The sequence below is a fragment of the Arachis hypogaea genome, chromosome 3 (assembly GCF_003086295.3).
Source record: "Arachis hypogaea cultivar Tifrunner chromosome 3, arahy.Tifrunner.gnm2.J5K5, whole genome shotgun sequence".
Lineage (NCBI taxonomy): Eukaryota > Viridiplantae > Streptophyta > Magnoliopsida > Fabales > Fabaceae > Arachis > Arachis hypogaea.
In genome coordinates, this window is record NC_092038.1 from 127,391,842 (window position 1) to 127,406,606 (window position 14,765).

The 14,765-nt window shown below is 36.6% G+C and overlaps 1 protein-coding gene across 1 annotated transcript; it reads right to left on the bottom strand.

Annotated features, from left to right (window-relative positions):
• Nucleotides 1-352: 352 nt before the first annotated feature.
• Nucleotides 353-5,904, bottom strand: LOC112791436 (mitochondrial inner membrane protein OXA1). The gene is made up of 10 exons (XM_025834275.3): nt 5,541-5,904; nt 4,792-5,276; nt 3,771-3,861; nt 3,381-3,428; nt 2,823-2,881; nt 2,582-2,657; nt 2,356-2,487; nt 2,074-2,181; nt 1,541-1,595; nt 353-879 (listed from the first exon to the last, which is right to left on the bottom strand). The coding sequence occupies exons 2-10, from the start codon at nt 5,256-5,258 to the stop codon at nt 614-616; spliced, it is 1,302 nt and encodes a 433-aa protein (XP_025690060.1). The 5' UTR covers nt 5,259-5,276; nt 5,541-5,904; the 3' UTR covers nt 353-613.
• Between the last annotated feature and the right edge of the window lie 8,861 nt (nt 5,905-14,765).

The window sequence follows — 14,765 nt, forward strand, 5'->3', positions numbered from 1 at the left end:
CCCGTTACACTGAAAGCCTATCGCAGGTGTGTATTGTACTATTCTTCTGTGAGTTTTTTTTTTTTTTTTCCTCAAAATCGCAGAAGCACAAATTTTTTTGTGCTAATTTGTTTTTATTTTTGGATAGAACAATAATCTTCAAAATTGGGAGGAGAAACTACGGTGAGAACGGACAAGTTGGCAGAGATGAATGTTGAAAGCCACCGCTGGAGAATAAATGTTGACAGTAGACTACCCATTTGGCTTTTTATTCGATTTCAGTTGCCAATAATATGTGACACGAGACCATATTAGCCATGGTCTGGCCACAAATGGGAAACTAATATACTATCTAATCAAATATGAAAGATCCTTGTTAAGTCTCCCTTTTGTGAAGACCGAGTTTTAAATAAGATAATCAAGATTACACTCGAATCTAAGGTAAGATTACACGTTAAACAAAAGTTTGAACCTCCTCAGCAAAATTTATTAGCCACAAAAAAATATATCCCTCTGCCCTCTCTAAGTTGAATAAATTACTAATTCTATATCATATAATGATAACCAAATATAAATAAATCTCGGCACATTTACGGCATCAATTTGAGCCGAATTAAGTAACACGTGTATTGGCTCACCTCTTGAGGTTTTTCTTTCTTCCTTTCACTTGTTTCTCTAAACTTTTGAGCCTTTGGCTGAGAACAGCAGAAGAAGAAATCTTTTTGTTTGAATGTTTTGATGGTTCAACTGGTGATGAGCTTGGCTCAGTTGCTTCTGCTGTGGATTTTTTTAGTGCTGGAAATACATTAAAGGGAGATTGTGGTTCTGCAGCAGTGGTAGGTTTTGCAGCAACTATTTCAGGAATACCTAAAGTTTTCTTTATGCCAGGAACTTTAAGCACTGTAAAATTCGAAAAAAGAGATAACAAATAAACAAATAAGATAAAAAAAAATTGAAAATGGAAACGATCCTGTAAAACCACAAATAATAGTAAAATCGGAATTAAGACATAAACGAAACAAAGCTTCAAACTTGGGCCTTACAAACCCACTTTAGTACTTCCTTTGTTAGAAGAGTTCCAGTCCTGTATTTCAAAAATCAAATAAAATTCTAGTCCTACTAAAATAGTCGAAGTTATCCAACCAATAACGTCAACAGATTTTAGGCTAGCAATATTACATGACTTCGTCCAAACAACAAAAGAATCTTATGTCACTAGGTGAGATCAGCTATAGAAGATCAAATGACATTATTATACCTTATCCTGAATGATGTCTATACTCATTGAAACATAATTTGTTTAATTATTTTCTATTATAGAAGAAACAAGAATTTTATTAAGATGAAGGAAAGAATGATGCAGAAAGGTGGGGGGAACAAGACTACAAGAGATACTCCTTTCAAGAGCAACCAAGAAATAAGATTGCATGGTGGAATGAAATCAATGCCATAAACAATACGTATTTCATGAATGAAAATCTCATTTTTATTTTTTAGCATACTAAGGTTGTGAATAATGGAGAAGCCAAGGTATGCAAAAGAAAAATTTGAAACATCTTACCAAGTCCATACACAAGTGAAAACAAATTTGACGTGACCCAGTAACAAAATATGGCCTGCAAAAGTACAAATAGGCACACGTTCAAACTACATAAAATGACAAAAGGTAAAATACAGTACTTAGAAAGGAAAAACAAAGGCCTTTCCTATCTCATTTAGTATACTTCCCAATTAGTAATTACTATATCAATTATTCTGATATTAAGATCTTTTCTTTTGATAAACAATAATTTTGTATTGAGAAAGAATTTCCCCCCCCCTAAATAGATGAAATAAGAAAAAGCATAATAATAATAATGCAAGTTACACTTAACAAGTTGCAAGACAATTCCACAGCCCAAAGACCAACCATTGAAAAGTTAGTCTACAGGAGATAAGGAAACAACACATGCAACCAATTCTATCGTAACCATCAGAAAACTTCTCTTTTCTTTCTAATGATCATACAAATGAAAGATGTTATTTCACATGCATAGACAGCAAATGCAATGTAAAGTTGTTCATTCCCAAAAAGGAAAAGTCAGAGAAGATTACCTTTGGGAACCCCATGGTGAAGGGAACTGTAAGAACAGCAAGACCCCTAGAGACATTTTTCATGGTACCAGCCACAGGATTTCCTTCCAAGCCTTCTTGCATATTACACTAAGGAACAACATAAATTTCACTTAAATTGCAACCTGAACAGTTTTCTTACTAACTTCATTCAAAAATTATCTTTTGCAGTTGTTTAAGTGGCCCTTTTTACTAAGCAGTCAAACTGGAAATAGAATTAAAATGTTAGTTGCAAGAATGGTTTTTGAAAAATAAAATGCTCACCTCAACTGTTATTAAGAACGACAATGCAGTCAAAACAGGAAGAACATATAATGCATCTGGAGTAGTGAGATCAGTAAACCAGTAGGTTCCACCATGCTTAAATGATGGCACCTTTTCAGCCATGTTTGATATCTATCATTAAACAAGGGAATGTTAATGGATAGAATAACATAAAGGTTCCTTAGCCTTGATTAAGCAAGAGAAATCAAATCGGTAGTCATCTTACCGCAAGAAAAAAGCTAATAAAGATAGGTGCTTGAACAAAGAGTCCCATCAAAGGTGTAAACGGATTCACACCATATCTGTATCATCAAAATCAGAGAGAAAATGATATGGCATTCCATACTGAATGTAGCAACTAAGTTCAGACTGGGACACTGGGGGAATCTAAAATGCTATTAGCAGTTATGAAAGAAACCGTGAACTGTAAATGATATCTTTCACCAACAAAATCAGAAACCACTTACTCCTTAAACAGCTGCTTCATCTTCTTTTGATTTTCAGCTGCAGCTACGGGATCCATAGCCTGAAATTAATATATGAAGGACAAAAATGTTTCTTAAAGTCAAATTCAAAGCTTGAATGTCGAATCCCAATTCCACTCTGCTAATTTAATCTTAAAGAAATAAAATTAGCTTGGGCTTTCCGACTTTCTTTAATTATTCTTGTTCTTCAATATTTTCCTCCCATTCTCTATACTATTTTAGTCTTCTGTCTAAACAAATTTAGTCAAAATATATAGTGTAAAGAGCACATGACAGGAGATAGGTTTATAAGAATTGCTTATTTCGATCCCAAAATATTCTTGCAAGACATAGTTCAGGTCAGATAATTAACGGGTGAACTAAATCTTAAGAAAATTTATCAATTCAAACTAAACTTTTGGATGCACTTAGTAGGCAACAGCAATTGTGGGTCTCTCATCTGCTTGACATGGCTAGATAGATATCAATACAACAGCAAAGCAGAACATCTACCATCATTGCTAATATAAAAAATAATTTGACGACATACAATATAGTTACCTTATATTCCATCTCAGCCCGTATCGCTTCCATGTGCGGCCTCAGCAACTGCAATAGACATGATATAGTAAGCTCAGGCAACTTCTTGATTAGAGTATAGAAAATTCATTACTGATAAAACAACCACACCAAGCTTGGCAACATCTCTCAATATAACAGAGTGGAGTAGCAACAGAAATAACCCTCCAAAATCTTAACTCGGATAAAAGAGAGAAAACAAGCATATTCCTCCCTCAATGCATTTAAATTTTGGCCATTCCAACTAGGACACACACACACAGAGAGAGAGAGAGAGAGAGAGAGAGAGAGAGGGGGGGGGGCAATTTCCATTAATCCATTTTTGCAGGAAACAAATATGTACGGATGAATGTATAAGCAGCAACAACATACTGTAAGCTTAGATGTAGCCTTAAGTTGGTAGATTAAGAACGGAACTGTTGCGCTTCGAATCACAAGGGTTGCCAAAGCAATGGCTGCCCACCTGAAAGAAAATGGGAAATGAAATTGCAACAAATACATGTCAAAATATGGATAATCAAGCCATTGGATAGTCAATTCCCAGAGTAGGTGTCATGTACTACGGTGTAAAGTGCAAGAACAGTTTGGATTAGCATGGTCTCGAAAACCTAATATATTCAACTAAATGTTGAACAATCATAATAGAAGCCAATTCATATATTTTTTTGCCATGAATAAAACGCATTCCTACCTAAAATGACGATCTGTAGATCACAATGCAAGAAGAAGCTCTACCATATACACCAGAAAGTGTATTCTTCACCCAGGTAGAAAAATCTTAAAATCATAAGATTGCTTGGGTAAATCAATTACATCAGCAATTATGTGTAGCAAGTTAAACTTAGCAACCGACAAACTAAAAGAATTGACATTTCTAAGTTCAAACCTCTAACTCATGGTAAAACCTAGAAACCTACCAATGGCAACTTTAACAACAAGAGTACCAATTTTATCAGAATGTTCGGGAAGTCATGGGATCCAATCCATTCAAGAAACTGAATTCGATTCCTTGGTTTGAAACTAAATAAAAAACATGAAATTAAAATTGAAGAGGGAGTCAATTCTTGCGAATAGGGCAAAAGTAAATAAGAAAAATATGGTTCATATTTGCAAACCACACTCAATAAACTTTGGCTTAAAAATAGAAAAATCAAAATAGCATTTCACCCTAACCTTAAAAAAGGAAAAGAAAAAAGGACTCAATTCATTTTTGTACACGTTCCTAACAGTATAAATTAAATTCAATTCTTTGATTCACTGGTTACTTTAAACATAGGAATTCAAATCAATTTAATTTTACCTCACCATATGATACCAAATAAGCAGTAAACTATGAACTACTTAGGAATTTGATTTGAATTCAAGAAGCGAGACAAGACAAGTACAAACTCACCAGTTTAACCCGGTATAAGTATGCACAGCATCGATCCCATACTGCAGCAACTTCACAGGCAAATACGAATCAGCAGCAGCAATGGCAACCTCGTTAAAAACAGGAGCCTGAGAAGCTATGGTCTCAACGGCCTTGTCAGTAAGTACATCTGCAATGTCGGACATCATCTCAATCTTATCTGATCCATCATTCACAGTCGACATATATCGGCAGAAATTATATCCAGAGCACGGGGAAAGGAATGTGTTGGAAAGCGCTCTAGAAGAGGCACCAAACCCCATTGACCCATTAAGGGAGCTCCCGAAGGACCTTGTTTGGACAAAAGTACTGATTGCTGCAGAGGATGATTTTTCTTCTGGGCGCTGCTTGTGTTTCCCATCATCGCTGTAGAGTACATAACTGAAAGACGGGTGACACTTCCAGTCTACAAGGTTCCCTCTTTTCAATAGGCATCGTCTATAAGCCATTTGTATCCTTAGGAAGTTCTATCATGCAGCATCAAATAACCAACAAAATTCCGACAAAAAAAAGATTCAAAACGTTGAGGCTTTTCATCAAACAGGTTGCAAGCAATCACAAATATACACTGATCAACTATAATGTAACATTCCAGAGAGTGGGAGAAATAATACGCATGAAGAATAGTATAATGGGAATTACTACATGATCACCAATGTTATATACGTATACAAACATACGAATTATTGATTGGACGAAATGAGAGAAACGAAGCAGAGAAGAATACGAACCGGCGGCGGACCAACGGTGGCGGAAGACAACGACACCGATGGTGGAACAGCGATCGGAGTTGGGGCAACTGTGGGAGGTGACGGCAGTTAGGGTTGAGAGTTGGTTGGAGTGGAAGTGCCGCCGGGACCTGAAAGCGAGCTAGTGTCGAAGTAAGCTAGCTGAGAAAAGCTGACATTTGTTGCGAAGGAAACAAAACATGAAACAAGGAAACATCAAAACGACGTAGTTTTTTTACGCCGCCCTTCAAGAAACCCAAAAATGAATTATGGATGCAAATCATGTCCTCTTTTTTCTTTTTTGTTAGTTTTGGGCTGGAATGCAATCTAAACTGATGTCCGTTTCTTTTATCTGTAATCCCAATACCTAAAAACATATATGGCCCAAATTAAAAAGACCCAAGATACTGGATGCAAATTTTTAAGAAAATAATACCACTTTATAGTTTATACATAGTTTTTTTGAGTCTCGCTACACATCCAAGTAATTTTACATTTCATCCAAGTCATTTAGTTTACGTTGCACGATTTTGTCGTCTTCTTTCTTTTTCATTATCATTATCGTCATCACCAACAACATTAATATTTTGCTAATATCTTGATTGATTCTAATTCTCTGTGGTGATCGAATGAACCGAAAATATTATCAAAACGAAACTATTGTATAATACCAAATGAACAAAAAATTGTCCACTATATAAATTTGAATTCAAAAACATTTGCGTCTCAAATGAATAAAAAATTAGCTCAAAACAAAACCATTGTATAATACCAAATGAACCAAAAATTGTTTATTATATAAATTCGAATTCGATTATAATGATAATGACGCTACGTATTAGAAGAAGGCAATGACAATAACGATGATGATGATGATGATGATGATGAAAAGAAAGGAAGAGAGAAAATTCTAAAAGGAGGAGAAAGAGGAGGAGGTATTATTGGTGACGACGATAAAAAAATTAGAAAATGATAAAAAAATGTTTGAATATAGAAAACCATTCTAATTTTTTATTCTTTTATCAATTTTTATTGTAAATAAAAAGAGTTGTCAGCTTGTTATAGTTCAACATTTACTTTATCATATACATACAAGAATGGTTATAAAAGTGGGAGAAATCAAATTTAATAATTTATAAAAAATATAAAAAAATTGATTTTAAAAAAAAGTTATAAACATTGAATTTCAATAATCTGACATCCATAACATAAACAAATGGATGTTACTGTTGTGATAAAGTGATGTGGATGCTCATTTATTATAGGTGGTTCACATTTTCTAAAACAAATGGCATTAAAAAGGTATTAAAAAAGTAAGCGTGCTACCTCTATAAATAGTGAAATGTAGTTTTACTTTCGTACATACGGGCAATAACAAATATTATTACCTCTCTTTTCTTTCATACACTATAATAAATTCTATTTTCTTCTCTCTTTCTATGGGTGCTAGTATATACGTATTAATATATATAATTAATACATTTTTATTAGTGTGAAAAATTGATGTGGTGAAAAATATTATTAAAATTATCTATTTACACATCTTTATTTTATATCTAGTACAACTTCCTTATTTATTTTACAACACGTTATCAATACGAGACTCTGATCAAATTTTTAGAAATACTCAGGTAACAAATTTTTATTATGTCGAAACTCTCTCATCTTGAATTCAATACTCTTGATATATCTGGAAACAATTATTTATCATGGATATTAGATGCTGAAATCCATCTTGATTCAATGGGTCTTAGAGATACCATTAAAGCTGAAAATAATGCATCATAGAAGGATAAAGCCAAAGCCATAATTTTTCTTCGTCGTCATCTTGACGGATGATTGGAAAATGAATATCTCACATTAAAAGATCCTGCAGATCTTTGGAAACCTTGAATAAAGGTATAATCATAAAAAACGGTGATACTTCCTCAAGTCCGATATGAGTGGACGCACTTGCGTCTACAGGATTTTAAATTGATAAATGAATATAATTCTGCAATGTTTCGAATCAGCTCACGAATAAAATTATGTGTGAAAAAGATAACTAATCATGATATGTTGGAGAAAACTTTCTCAATCTTTCATACCTCGAATGTGCTCCTGCAGTAGTAGTATCGAGAAAAAGGGTTTAAAAAATATTCTGAGTTAATTTCTTACCTTGTTGTTGCTGAACGCAATAATGAGTTGCTCTTAAAGAATAACAAAGCGCGCCCACCTGGCGCCGCCCAATTTTTTGAAGTAAATGCGGCAAATCATTACCCCAGAAGAGGTAAACGGCAAGGTTTTGGTAACAAGAAAAATTATGGAAGGAAAAGGAATTATGTTCAAAAGAGAGGATCTCACCAGAAGTGGGATAAAGAAAGAAATTATGGGCAAAACAAATCAACAGAGAATAAATGTTTCTGTTGTGGTGGAAAGGGTCATTGGTCATGTACTTGTCGTACCCTAAGGCACCTAGTCGATCTTTATCAAGCATTTTTGAAAAAGGATGACAAAGGAAAGGAAACAAATTTTATTTCAAATGATGCTGAAAATTCCACTACTCATTATGATGTATCTGATTTCTTTGAGGATCCTGAAGGAAATATTGGTCATTTGATCAATGATGGAATAGTTTAATATGTGAGATTGTTAAGTACTCATGTAAATAAATAATGTAAGAAATTTATTGTTAAATTTTATTTTCTATGTATTTAAGTTTTAAATAGGGCAAATGACCAAATTAAAATAAACAACAGAAACGTTTACCAGATTACAACAATGAGAAAGTTGATACCTGAATATCTTGTTTTGTTATATATATAAACCGTGGGAGCCAACCACGGTTCCTAGCTACACATAAACCATGGCTGGCTGGCAGGTTTTACATTGAAGAAAAGCTCAACGTAAACCGTGGTAGGTAGCCACGGTTTACACTGTGTGGATGAAAGATAGAAACCGCTGGAAGTAGCCACGGTTTATGAAGAAAGAAATGCATGAACTGTGGCTGGCAGCAACGGTTTATGAAGGACCTCCAATGGGCATAAACCCTTGTAATCTAGCACGGTTTATGCAGATGGAAAATCTATATATATGGTGAGTGAGATTCAAGCTGGTGAAGAGATCATTATCACAATGTCAAGTGAGGAAGAGAGTGTTCTTGTCTTAGTACATTGCTCTGGGAAAATAAAAAAAAGCAAAAAATATGGTGTGAAGTTCACTGACAGAGAACCATTGAGTGTATTCGTTAGTTCATCAAGCACTTTGTCGGATGTGAAGAACAGCATCTTGCAGAAGCTTGGGGTATTTGGGAGCAAGTTGGTGAAGAAGATTTTCTACAAGATTCCCATCGCTGTAGTCTCGAGCGGTGTTCAGTATGATACGTTCGTGTTAGCGGCTGACGAAGATATTAGTGTTCTGTTTCATTGTGTAAGGAGTTTTCCGGAGGTCAGAATACACGAGCTGTATGCGAAGTTGGAGGTTGCTGTCGATAGTTCTGGGGAATCGGCTCCTGTTCATAGCTCGACTGCCGCAGGCGGTGCGTCTTGTTCGGTGCCTGCGATCCGGCCATCTATTCCGCAGGTTGCATCACCTTCTTCGCGGCTGATTTGGTACAAACGGAGGCAGTTCATTCTGTACCTTTCCCTAATCAAGGGGTCCAGCAGTAGGCATTTGAGGGGGAGTCAGGTCGTGCCATAGTTGATGAAGTTCAAGGCTTTGGGGAACCTGATCGAGTAGAGAATGCAATACGGGACGATGACTCTGACCAGGAGCCTGTAAATATCTTTGGGGACAGCCATGATGACACAGGTGCTAATCCACATGCACAACAAGTACCTTCAAGTTCTGGCACACAGCAGTACCCTCCACACTTCTCAACTCTAAACTTAGAGGCTCTGGGTGAACACTTGGTGGGAGTTGCTACAATTGGGGGTTCATCTACAGAATTTCAGATTGGGCAATCCTTCCAGAGTAAAGATGAAGCTGTTTTGAGTGTGAAGGAGTATAGCATCCGTCGAGGTGTTGAGTACCGAGTGTTGGAATCGGACCATCTGAAGTATCATGGAAAGTGCAAGGATTTCGGCAAAAGTTGTAGTTGGCTGATTCGGATTTCGCTTCGTGCACGAAAGGGCACTTGGGAGGTTAGGAGGTACAACGATCCCCACACTTGCTTAGCCACATCTATTTCCAGTGATCACCGTCAGCTTGATTACCACATTATCTGTGCGAGGATATTTCCGTTGGTTAGTGCGGATGCTGTAACGACCCAATTTTCAGTACTCCTAGGACATACCAGAAACTGAGTGCTACCAATTTGTCATCCTAATCATTATCTATTATTTATTATATGAGCCTGATTCGCTGTTAAAAGCGTAGTTCGTTAGCAAGGTACTCTTTTTTCTTTTGAAAATGTTTGGGTTAATAGACAGAATCATTCATAAATAATTCACAATTGATAACAGATAAAACAGTTATAAACAACCACACATAAATACATTACAAGCAGTTAACAACATTCAGTGATTCAGCCTTTATTTAAATATAGACTTTTAGTTAGGACACCCCTAGATATAGCTAGATAATAACTATATACATATATATACATACAACATCCCAGGCCCTGACCTGTTCAAGAAGTCCCTAAGCTGGCACCCAGGCTAGCCTAGATTCTATACTCACCTAGTCCCTCTAAACTACTAAGCGAGGGAAAGTACGTTCTAAGTCTTCAAAACTTAAGTCAGGTGGAACGTCACCAAAAGATGGAACATCATCTACTACTCATCTGCACGATCAGACATTGCCACACAACAGGAGTCTCGTACATAGGAATTAGGTTAAAGTTCACGTACAAACAGGGTGCAGACATTGGCTGGTCTCACAGTATATACATATAGACAGAGAACGAGATTCGCCCTAGACTCAGAAGACCACCTAGAGCGGAATCCTTTTTGCAAACGGTCGTCAGTGAACTACGGAAGGGTACTCATGCTTCCATCTGAAGGGAGAAGGGAGAGAGAGAAGGGGTAAGAACTGGGGAGTTCTTAGTAAGGTCGGGGTTATTAGTTACGTTCATTAATTCTATGTCGTTTAGCAGAATATTAGTAGAATACAAACAGGCAGTAAATAAAAGACACAGATAAGTAGAGAAGATAAAGAAAACAGACAGCAGAACACAAACAGAAGAATACAAGAAAATAACACAAACACAAAGAATAGAATACACACAAAGAAAACATACATTCATATGACAAACATAATGGAAGAAATGCACAACCAAGTATGATGCATGTCTAGCCTTAATGCAGGTAATGAGCTCATTTGTCGGTTACAGACCCGCTCCCGACGTTACCCGGAGTCCTTTGACCAGGTAAGGCTTTCCTGTTGGCAATACCCATCGCAAGAGTCCTTTGACTTGCGAGGCAAACCACTACAAGAGTCTTTTGACTTGCAGAGTGGCACTAGCTACCCACTACAAGAGTCCTTTGACTTGTAGGATGGAGCTAGTCTGCCCAACACACTCACTGTAAGAGTCCTTTGACTTACAAGAGCACACACACACTCACTGTAAGAGTCCTTTGACTTACAGGAGCATATGCTAGTTGTGTTTTCTCGATACCTCTGTAAGAGTCCTCTGACTTACAGAATAGCACTATAGCTAAGTACCCCAGGAAAGCGTTCTCAGTGGTCGCACCACCATTTATCTGACTGCCTCTCTGCAGCAGATTCTTACATAACCATTCTCAAGCATTTCCCAAAGGCTCATAAGTCACATATAACCATACTTTCCATCACGTAGAAATCATCTTTTTCATCTTTCCACAATCATAAGTCAAGCATCACAGTGATCTCATTTCACAATTCTCTGTATACATCACAACATCACAACAGCAGCACACTGCTATATAGTTCTTAACTCCCTTTCTTTCTAACATGTTTGCAAGTTTTTAGAACTTGTTTCATTACCTTACATTCTTTGATATCTTATCTTATACCTTCACTTAGGTGTTTAATAAAGAGAATTAGGGAGTTATAGACTCAAAACCGCCATCCTGAGACTTTTAGGAAAAACTGTCTTTTTATCAATATTTTATTATTATTAATAAAATAATATTATTAATAAAGTAATACTTTTAATATTTTAATATTAAAATAATAATATTTTATTCAACTTTCAAAAATTACATTTTGACCCCTGAACTTTTTGGAAATTGCATTTTGACCTCTTAACTTTTAATATTTGCCCTTTGGCCCTTTAACTTTTCTTTAATTAACTTTCAACCTCAAATTTTTTAATAATTATAATTTGACCCCAAAATCATCAAACAAACGTTTTCACATCCTTCCAAAAACCAAAAACACTTTTTTTTGAAAGTTCATCCGGTTTCTACTTGATTTCCAGCTAGTTTTTCAATCTTTTCGGTAACCGATTTGTACCTGATTTTTACCAAACCAAAGAGTAATATTCCAGCTATCAAATACACATCAAATAATCATCAAATATCATACATTTCATGGCTGGAAAGCCACATTTTCCAGCAGCAACAATATTAACATCAGAGCCATCAAAAACATGACTTTCAAGCATTAAACAACAAGATCTCATTATCAAACCATCACAGAAACACTCAAAATCAAGCCTCAAGCAACAAGATCTGATTTAACACTTCAAGAACACAGCCAATCATTGATTAATTTACCAAACCTTACCTCCTTTGCTGCTGCTAAAGGTTGAACCAAAAACAAGCTTCTAGAAGCACTTTTTCGCCTATTTTAACATCAAAAACAACTTTAGAACCATATGAACCATGAAGGCTGCAGCTTCATGATGATGAAAAGAAGGTTTTTCTCACCTTAAATCATCTAGAAATCACGTTTTCTTAGAGCCTATGGTGATTGAACAATAGATCCTAAGAGAAAACATGAAGAAAACATCATCTGCTTGAGTTTTCACCATGGTTGAAACTTCAAGGAGGAGGAGCAGCCATCATACCTTGATTTACTCTTTGAAGATTGGCATAGAAATGAAGAGGAGGAAGAGATGAACACTTTGGTCGGATTAGATTTTTGATATGGGTTTTAGTTTGAGAAAGAACGGAGAAAGAAGCTCAGGTGTTCATGGAAGTTTTCATGGAAGTTCTTCCATTTCTCTCTCAAGGATTTCGAAAATTCTAGCTTGTTTGGAAGAAAAGTTGATGGTAATGATGAGTCTAGGGATTTGTGGGGTTAGGATAAGCATTATCCTAAAGTTTGGTGTAAAAATATCTCAAGAAAGGATAATTACTAAAGCTAGATGTATTAGAATACAAGTGTTTCTTACTTTTTCCTTAAGAAAGCTTTGCTTGGAGAGAAAGAAAGGAAACATGTGGTGGCTAACTCTGGGAAAGCCACGTGTCACTGGGTGTTGACTCATCAGAGTTTAATAATAAAATATCATTCTGGAGATAATTACTAAAACTAGATACATCAGATTACGCTACTAAAGGATAAGCATGAGCTTTACTAGTATAAATGATACTAGTAACATGATAATCATCAGAATAAACGATATATGATGAAGCGTTAGCATTGCTAAGTTCATCTAGCAATGCCGGTATTATCCATTACCGGTAGATTTCTAGCTCAGTTATTATATTACTAAACATAGATAAACATTAACCACAGCAGAAAAAGTAATAATATAATATTCCAAATAAAATAATAATATATGAATATTATATTAATATAATTTTTTTCTCGAAATTCGTGACCGGCTCGTCACATAGAGACTAACCACAGAAATCAGAATTTTGAAATTCGGACTCGAAGTGGCTCAAAAATGCAACTTTTCACGATGTGCTTACTTAATTAGGAGAGGTGTCTGGTGTAGTCAAGCTGCTGACTCAGCAGCTTGATGACACAGCACCTGTGCAGCAGAGGTGCTTATATGCACTAAAATTCCTAAAAATTCCATAAAATTTCCGTTTGATCCCGAAAAACCGCTGTTTCTTCGAGGCTAAAAGCTAGGCCGTTACAGATGCTGCAGTACTGATCAAGGTGTTGCAACAAAGTCTGTGTACTTTATGCCGGAAGATATAGAAGGGCCGGTCGTGGTGAATAATTATTACTTGAATTCGATGATGGTGAACTGTTCTGGAATCGAATGTCAGGGTATCCTGTTGTTAACCGCGGGCGTTTCGGGTGATGATCAAAGGTTGGAGCAGATTCCGATTGTGTGTGAGTTTCCGGAAGTGTTTCCCAATGATATTGATGAGTTTCTACCTAACCGAGAGGTTGAGTTCGCTATTGAGTTGGTGCCCGGGGCAGGACCAATCTCAAGTGCTCCTTATAGGATGTCACCGTTAGAGATGACTGAGTTGAAGTCTCATTGGAGGATTTGTTGGGTAAGAATTTTATACGGCCAAGTGTTTCTCCGTGGGGTGCTCCAGTGTTACTGGTAAAGAAGAAAGATGGGAGTATGCGGCTCTGTGTATATTACAGGCAGCTGAACAAGGTTACAATAAAGAATAAGTACCCATTGCCGAGAATTGACGATCTCATGGATCAGTTACAAGGAGCTGGGGTTTTCTCCAAGATCGATTTGCGATCCGGTTATCACCAGATAAGGGTGAGGGGTGAGGATATCCCTAAGACCGCTTTTAGGACTCGTTATGGTCATTACGAGTACACTGTAATGTCTTTTGGATTGACGAACGCTCCTGCAGTGTTTATGGATTACATGAATAGAGTTTTTCGTCCGTTTCTAGATAAATTCGTTGTTGTCTTCATTGATGACATACTGATCTATTCCAAGACTGAGGAAGAGCATGCGGAACACTTGAGGACCGTGTTGCAGATTCTAAAGGAGAAGAAACTCTATGCAAAACTGTCTAAGTCTGAGTTTTGGAAGAGTGAGGTGAAGTTTTTGGGCCACGTGGTGAGTAAGAAGGGTATAGCCGTAGATCCAACTAAGGTGGAGGCTGTGATGGATTGGAAGCAACCAACCACCGTAACGGAGATAAGGAGTTTTCTGGGCTTAACTGGCTATTACCGAAGGTTTATCAAGGGCTTTTCACAGATAGCCTTGCCAATGACAAAGTTAACCCGCAAAGACACTCCATTTATTTGGACTCCTGAGTGCGAGGAGAGCTTTCAGACATTGAAGAAAAAGTTGACCACTGCACCTGTGTTAGTGTTACCTAAGCCGAACGAGCCATTTGAGGTGTACTGTGATGCCTCATTGAAGGGTCTAGGGTGCGTGCTGATGCAGCA

Coding starts and splice junctions, on each gene's coding strand:
- LOC112791436 (XM_025834275.3), bottom strand. CDS start 5,258: ATGGCTTATAGACGATGCCTATTGAAAAGAGGGAACCTTGTAGACTGG. Junction 3,429..3,770: donor AGGCTACATCTAAGCTTACA/GTATGTTGTTGC, acceptor TGTCTATTGCAG/TTGCTGAGGCCGCACATGGA. Junction 880..1,540: donor TTCACTTGTGTATGGACTTG/GTAAGATGTTTC, acceptor CGAATTTTACAG/TGCTTAAAGTTCCTGGCATA.